General features: G+C 34.9%; 1 protein-coding gene across 1 annotated transcript in view; it reads left to right on the top strand.

The window, feature by feature from the left end:
- The first annotated feature begins 5,065 nt into the window (after positions 1-5,065).
- Positions 5,066-7,351, top strand: part of LOC113240444 (kunitz-type serine protease inhibitor bitisilin-3-like) — an 8,436-nt gene continuing 6,150 nt past the window's right edge. Inside the window, exons 1-3 of the mRNA XM_026477755.1 lie at positions 5,066-5,112; positions 5,355-5,543; positions 5,917-6,071. Of these exons, the coding sequence (XP_026333540.1) occupies positions 5,414-5,543; positions 5,917-6,071 (285 nt within the window). The 5' untranslated portion in view covers positions 5,066-5,112; positions 5,355-5,413. The remainder of the gene's footprint in view (positions 5,113-5,354; positions 5,544-5,916; positions 6,072-7,351) is intronic.

Genomic DNA, 7,351 nt, shown 5'->3' on the forward strand with positions numbered 1-7,351 from the left:
GTTTACAAGAATTTTGTGTACAGTAGCAGACATGTAATACCACGGATAAAGATTTATATACAAATGTCTAGTGGCTTGTGCTAAAGATTTAAATTTCTCGATGTTAATATCGTAACCGGAAGCTAAACTTCTGAGTATGGTGGCAAAATTTTTTATAAGAGTCACATCTACACCTGTAATATATGTAATATATGCTAAACTTTCAAAACAACGAATCCATGCATGCAGTGTAGATAAACCAAAACCAAGGTTGTCCCTATTAACTATATACTCCCTAGATTCATCATTCATAACTTTTGGGGTAGCTCCACAAATATAGCACTTTTGTGACGAAGAAGTTTCAGTCACAACATTGCACATTTTACCGTCAATCATTGTGAAAAGTAGTTTTATTTTGACAGGTATCTCTTTGCCATCAACGTTACATATTGTCGGCTGCAACTGGTTTATTTCCTCCATGACTTTATTTGTTTCTGCAACGGTAAAGTCGGTAGTTTCCTTGGAGAAAATAAACTTAATAGGTCGACAAGTCATTGATGAAGATGGACGAGGATTCTAACAAGCAATGTTGGTAACATTGCTTGGCTTTCGTCGTACAATTGAAGCGGCACAAAGGAAAACACAAATAAATATTCATCTGTGGCGTCATTACTGGTGAATTTTTGTTTGTAGGTGTTATGACCGGAACTGCCATCACAACCCCACTTGCTTATAAGAGTGAATGGTGCCTCTAAAGAAGAAGATTTAAGAACTTCATGCTGCGCATTCATTAAACGTTCAACTGTTTTATTTAAAACAGCATGAAGTTTAATTTCTGCACGAACTTCATCCACAAATAAATCTTCTTCACGAGGAAAACATTTCATCTTAGCTTACCTAAGTCTATACATTGATGGAAATATCTTATGACCTGCTTTCATACTCCACTTTTGCTTTTGCACCGCGTTTGCTTTTGCTGTAGGCGTGGCTTGTTGACGTGGAGTCCACATATAATATGCAAAAAACTCTTCCTTCGTTAAGCACCTTTGACTGTTGTGTTCACTATCACTGGCAGTAGGTCTTATGGCTTTGCACTTTTCGGGACTTTCCTTAGCGTCCCTAATCCTGCATAAACAGCAGCCAACTTTCGGTGCCCAAACAGTCGCGCTGAAAATTCTGCTGCAGCCACTAACTGATTAGTGTCGCGGGTACTGAGCAAAGCCTCAACTCTTCTCCTTTTCGTTTTATCACTGGACTCTTAAAACTCTTTGCTTGGACGTTCAGGAGTTCAAGATACAGTGGATGAAGATGTCTTTGCGTGGCAAAGGAACATTTTAAAGACAAAGTCTTTTGATGTCCACTCTTCATTTTTTTTCAAAAAGTCATCGCGGGTCTTTTTGTGCGTGTACCATTTTTTTTCTAAATTTGAATTAAATGCGCTGATTGTCATCTTTAGCGCCCTTGAAGAATCATCGGTGACACCGGAGAAGTCATATTTTGAAGATAGGAAAACAAACTCGCTATTCCGGTTTTCTTTGCCATGTTTAAGCCACTCCTCAAAAAGTTTTAATCTTGAGATTGCGAAGAGGTGCTCTAGAAAAAAAATAAAAAATATATGTTCCACAGCAGTCCACAGCTTAGATTTATTACTATTGGAAAGAAGAGAGTTCAAGTTACCACATATGTTAGTTTTAGGTCTGTGACACACGTTGATAAACGTGTAACTTTCCGGATCCAAAATACATAAAAAAACGGGAAAAAATTAGTTAAATTTAAATTTGGGATTACGTAAAAAAATAACGGGCTATAACTTGTTACGTTGTTTTATAAATTAAGATAGTACATACCTTTACCTTCAAACCATTATTAAAATCACTGTCATATGTATTCGCGTCACATGCAAAATTGCTAATGATAATTAGTGCATTTACCCCATTTCTTATATACTTACCTGCTTACCTTAATTACCGTAACCCCCAGTGTAATTAAATTCTTGGAATTCGAGTATCGTGGGTTTTATCTATCATATTAGTAAACAATTTCCGGGAAATTCGATAATGACTTTTGTCCAGCTAGCTTATTCTAGTCGAACGTATAGTGCGACGTACTCGTTTGGTTTTCCAAATAGCTATTTCAGTAATTGTGAGATAAGTTTTTTGTACTCAATTTTGGTGACAATTTTTATTATTTAATTACTCGAATATATCCTCGTGAAATATTAAAGAATATTTCAGGTTACCACACTCGAATATTAAATAATACTTCGTGATGGTATTCTATAAATATTTCAATAAAAAAAAATTATCACCAAAATTGAGTACAAAAACCTTACCTGAAAATTACTTATTTGCCAAAGCTAATCTAATTTCTAGTAGTAACAAGCAAATTAACTAGATGGCGTTTATTTTACATTATTTTATGGATACTGCCGTCTATGCTTTTATTTTGTTTAGGATTAGCGCCACCTACCCATATTAGCAAGAGTTCATCAATTACTTTGTAACACAAAATGCCATACTCTATTGAGACGCATTAGTTCATAATTACTATCTTAATAATCAAAAACTTCAAAGAGTATCAGAGGTGAGAGATCTGGGGATGCATCCGGATAGTAAGCTAATATTTACTTCCCACTATGAAAAAATTACGAGGAAGGCTTTTAAATTACTAGGTTTTATATTTAGACAATGTAGCGATTTTAAGAATCCTGACAGTCTTATGCTGTTATACAATGCATATATAATATCTAACCTAGAGTATGCATCCACTGCTTGGAACCCCAACTATATATAAACATGTCGACATGATCGAAAGAGTGCAAAATAAATTTGTTAAAAGATTGAAGTATAAATATTGGAAATTCAAAAAGAGCTTAGGGATCAAATTTTTCTTTTCAAAATTATTGATAATCACATTGATTCTACTTACTTATTAAGCCAAATTTCATTAAAATGTCCAAGACCCAACCTACGTCCGCGAGGCCCATTTTCAATACCTTATTGTCGCACTAATTATTTTAAAAATAGGTTCCTTGTACGGGCTTGTACACAATTTTATAACGAATATCAAGAAATTAATATATTTGACAATAAGATATTCCGGTTCAAATCTGCCATTAGAAAGCTTTTATGTTATTAACATAATTAGTAATTGATCGTAGGAATTTCTCTTAGTGTTCGATCGATACAACAAACTAGTGGAGTGATTTCCCATTACGTAATTGAATATCATGGTGGTTGAACATCATGATATCCAATAAATTGAAATTATAATTAAAAGTGATTTATTATATATGAGTTGCTTATAGCTATGTATAAATCTGCCTATCCAACGTAACTATTTTAAACATTAGTGGAAACTGTTTTGGCTGGTGTTTGTTTCATATTTGTTAAACATGAAATGTATTATATGATGCTGTAAGTTTCCCAAATAAATGAAATAAAAAATAAAAATTAATAAATAAAAATATTTCTCACAGTTCAGGAAGTAATTTTAGCTCATATTCAATATTTTTGAATAATATAACAAGGAAGAAATCTAACCGCTCATGCGATGCGCTCATCCTACCGCAAAATGGCGGCTATTTGGTTTCGCAAATTAGAAAAGGATTCAGTTTAAATACAAATAAAAAATAAAAATTATTATTCTGAATTACTAAATAAATACCCTCCGTACTACAACAAAAACATCTCAACTAAAATGCAGTAATACACCGCAAATCCTGCACTTAAAAAGCACTAATGAAATTTTTGGTGTACTTGGGTAAATATGATAATATTCCGTTTGAGTGGTTCTAATGTTTACCATGAAATTATATTTATTTTATTAATAAACATTTATATTCAGGGTAAACTTAAAAAACGCTACTTATGTTTTCAATAAATAAACACCGACATCACTAGCCCAAACAATAACACACACGATTGTCGTGACGTATTTTTGAAGTTGTTTATTTTTTTTAAATGACAGACCCAGGCATTAAAAACTTTATGGTTTGCTAGAGTAGTTACCGAAATAGCAATTAGTATTAGTTATTTTACCTGTTATAACTTCGATATCCGATAAATCGGTATAAAATCATCACCGGCACCTCTGGGTGTGGTATGCTTCCAGAGACGCATGAATCGCGTGAGCGGCTATCTACTCATATTTCATATTAAAGCAAAATTAATTGATACCCACGGCCATTTACATAATATAAACTACTTCCAAGCTGTCAATCAGCGCTATCTTGATAATAGATGAGATTTTGACCTTTTTCGGAGTTGCGATCTGTACTATAGAGATTAGCAATCTTCTTGAGTTATGGATCTTCTGTATCTATGCGCACATCTATCAGTGAACTGCTCCGGACCCCACTTCTTTATATACCATAGATTAATTTAACCTACAACACCTACATACTAAATATTTTCTAAGAATGTTAAAGTAAAAAAAATTAAATTTAACCAACCGTTCTCCACAATGCGTTGTTTCTAGCACAGATACGGGGGGTGGCTGAAAATAAATTTCTTTTTTACTATTTCCAATATAAGAATAATTCTGGCCACTATCGTGAAGCATTCGTTGTTATTGTTCTCAAAATGATCGTCACTCTTTTGTTTATTACGTTTCGTTTTACACGGACAAGATGGAAGAAAAAAGCAAAATGTTTAAAAATTATCAATTCTTTTTTTTTAACAGACTAATGTATCTTTTTAACAAATATGTTAAAAAAAACAGTGCCAACCTTTAAATAAATTTGTTATATCAAAGTGTGTGTTTGTTTTTGATTTCACCAAATCATAAAACTACAATCTATAGCTGGTGGTTGGTAATAATTATTATGTACGCGATAACAACATAATATTACATCCGTTATGAAAACATTTATTTTCCTGTTTTGAAATTATTGTTTTCTAAATAAAAGTATTGTTTCCGCTCTTATTTTAAACCTGAAGTTTCTTATATCACGTTTTTAATTTGTAGACTTTGAAATGATACGAACACATTCAAATAATTTCGTTAAATTAATTGTATTCACTTTATTTATTTATTTGACCTTTTTTTGTAATGCAAGTCATGCTTATTACGATTTCAAAACGATAGCACCACCTGTAAACGTCTATATCACAACAAAATTTGTACCAGCAGGTAAGAATTTACATTTTATAAATTCGACCTGGTTCGACATTTTAGCCCATAAAATATCGGATTTCTCATCCATATTGACACCGATATCCTTATTTCATCTCATATCGGACACAAGTTGGCCAATATAGAGACAACATGCGGACTTCTACCGGCGAAAAATCCCATGGTGACCTACTCGGGGTAACATCATAGCATTTTGTTATTGCTTGCTTGCTGTAATTATTATTTTTCTAATTTTGCAGTCAAGTATAAAACCTGTTTATTAATACCAGATTCTGGTCCTTGTCGTGCTGATATCAAAATGTATTATTTCGATCCAGCCGCAAAGAACTGTTCAGCTTTCACCTGGGGAGGTTGTCAGGGTAACGGCAACAGATTTGACACCGAAGAGGATTGCTTAGGTTATTGTTTAACTCATGAAAACGAGCGACGTAAGTATTGAAAAATTTATAACGAAACTATACTAGTTGGAAATGATCGAGGAACGTATCGCGAACAAAAGAGTATCACTTTTTTGTGTTAGCAAGTGACGGACACGTCTGTACATAACAATTGCTTTGACACTTGGAGCTTGCCACTCACTACGCCCGTCACCCTGAGACATAAGTTGACAAGTCCCATGTGCTTGTAATTTTACTAGCACCCAGTAGCAGTACTTCCTTGGACGAATCCTTTCACACGGAGCTGTACTGCAACTAAATTTGATTTCTCTTCACGCCACCTCTCCATCGATTTGGTCTTCCCCTTCATCGCTTCTGCCGAGTTATTCATGTAATATTTTATTGAGTTTAAATTAATTTTTAGCGAAACCACCTAGTTATTGTTCGCTTACCTTTGACTACGGATATTGTTTCGGGTCAGTAGAAAGATGGTACTTTGATACACATTTCAAATTGTGCCAAAAAACTATATATTCCGGATGTGGCGGCAACAACAATAATTTTGGTAACGAAGCAATGGTAAAGTATACAAGTCACTTTTCTAGCTTACACTTTCCCACTGTGCCCATAAGGCCCGGCGCCCATTCTCGTCAAGGGATCCTTCGGTATTTCCTACATACAAGTGCACACTGACGTCAATAATCATGCTGAAGCATACCGTTGCATCATCGTGCTCTCGCCTAGCCTCTCTTCGGGCTCCCAATATGCTAATTTTCTTGAAACCATTGGTCATTGGAATTGAGATTATATTGCAATTATGACGATATTTGTTACTGTTAGCAATTTGGACTTCAAATTAAATGTTTTTTTTTATGTTAAATAATTAGAAGACTGACGTAGTCTTCGTGCATGACGCCATTGAATATCAATAAAACTGTAATGGCAGTGATTCGATGGCTAGCCACTTTTTTTTTATAAAAGTGCACATTTTAACTCCATCTCACCTGATGGAAAGTGATGCTGAAGTCGACAATGTAGCATGCACACCTAAATAATGTCTATTCACTCTCGCCTTGAAAAGGTCCACGTTATAGCGTTCAGAGAACAAGTCCGCAGGTAGGGAATTCCACTCTCGAGCCGCTCGCCGTATAAATGTGGAAGCGAAACGCTAGAGGTGGAATCCCAGCCAACGTCCAGCCTCCCCATGATGGAAAGGGAAAGGCGGAATCAAATTATGCAATTCCATCGCACACTCTCCGTGATATATCTTGTAGAATACCGTTAAGCAGGCAACTTTACGGCGGTGTTCAAGACTCTGCAACTTCGCCTCTACTAATTTTGCCACGATTGTTGATTTAATCCAAGGTGGCCAGTTAATATTTAGCAGACATGCCACTACTCTTAACTTTTAACAGAATACCAAGAGTACTAAATCCTGCCATTGGCACTTTATCGACACAACTGAGATGATTTAAAATTAGCAAACTTGGAGACCAGATCAGTCGCAACGTCGCAAGCTGGTTTATTACCAGTAGTATACTTAAATAAATGTTAGTCTTACTGAAGAAAATCCTCTGGCTCCCTAACCATATTCCCGAATGGTGTGGTATCCCAAAACTTTTCGCAACTTTGTTTCTGTAGCTAAGACAATTTTAACTGAAGTTTCAACTATAATGTTAATCATGAAGGTATATTGCAATTCGGCTAATCAAAATTCCTGTCGTCGCGCATCCTGTTAGTGGGCGCCGGGCCTCAGTCACCATTTTCTTATATTCTAACGTTATTGTTATACCGATGTGTATTTCAAAAAGCAATAATAGGGGTTAAAGTATGAAATTGCCGATTTGTACTGAAAATCT

This window comes from Hyposmocoma kahamanoa, unplaced genomic scaffold (assembly GCF_003589595.1).
Source record: "Hyposmocoma kahamanoa isolate Upper Pololo Valley unplaced genomic scaffold, ASM358959v1 138, whole genome shotgun sequence".
Classification (NCBI taxonomy): Eukaryota; Metazoa; Arthropoda; class Insecta; order Lepidoptera; family Cosmopterigidae; genus Hyposmocoma; species Hyposmocoma kahamanoa.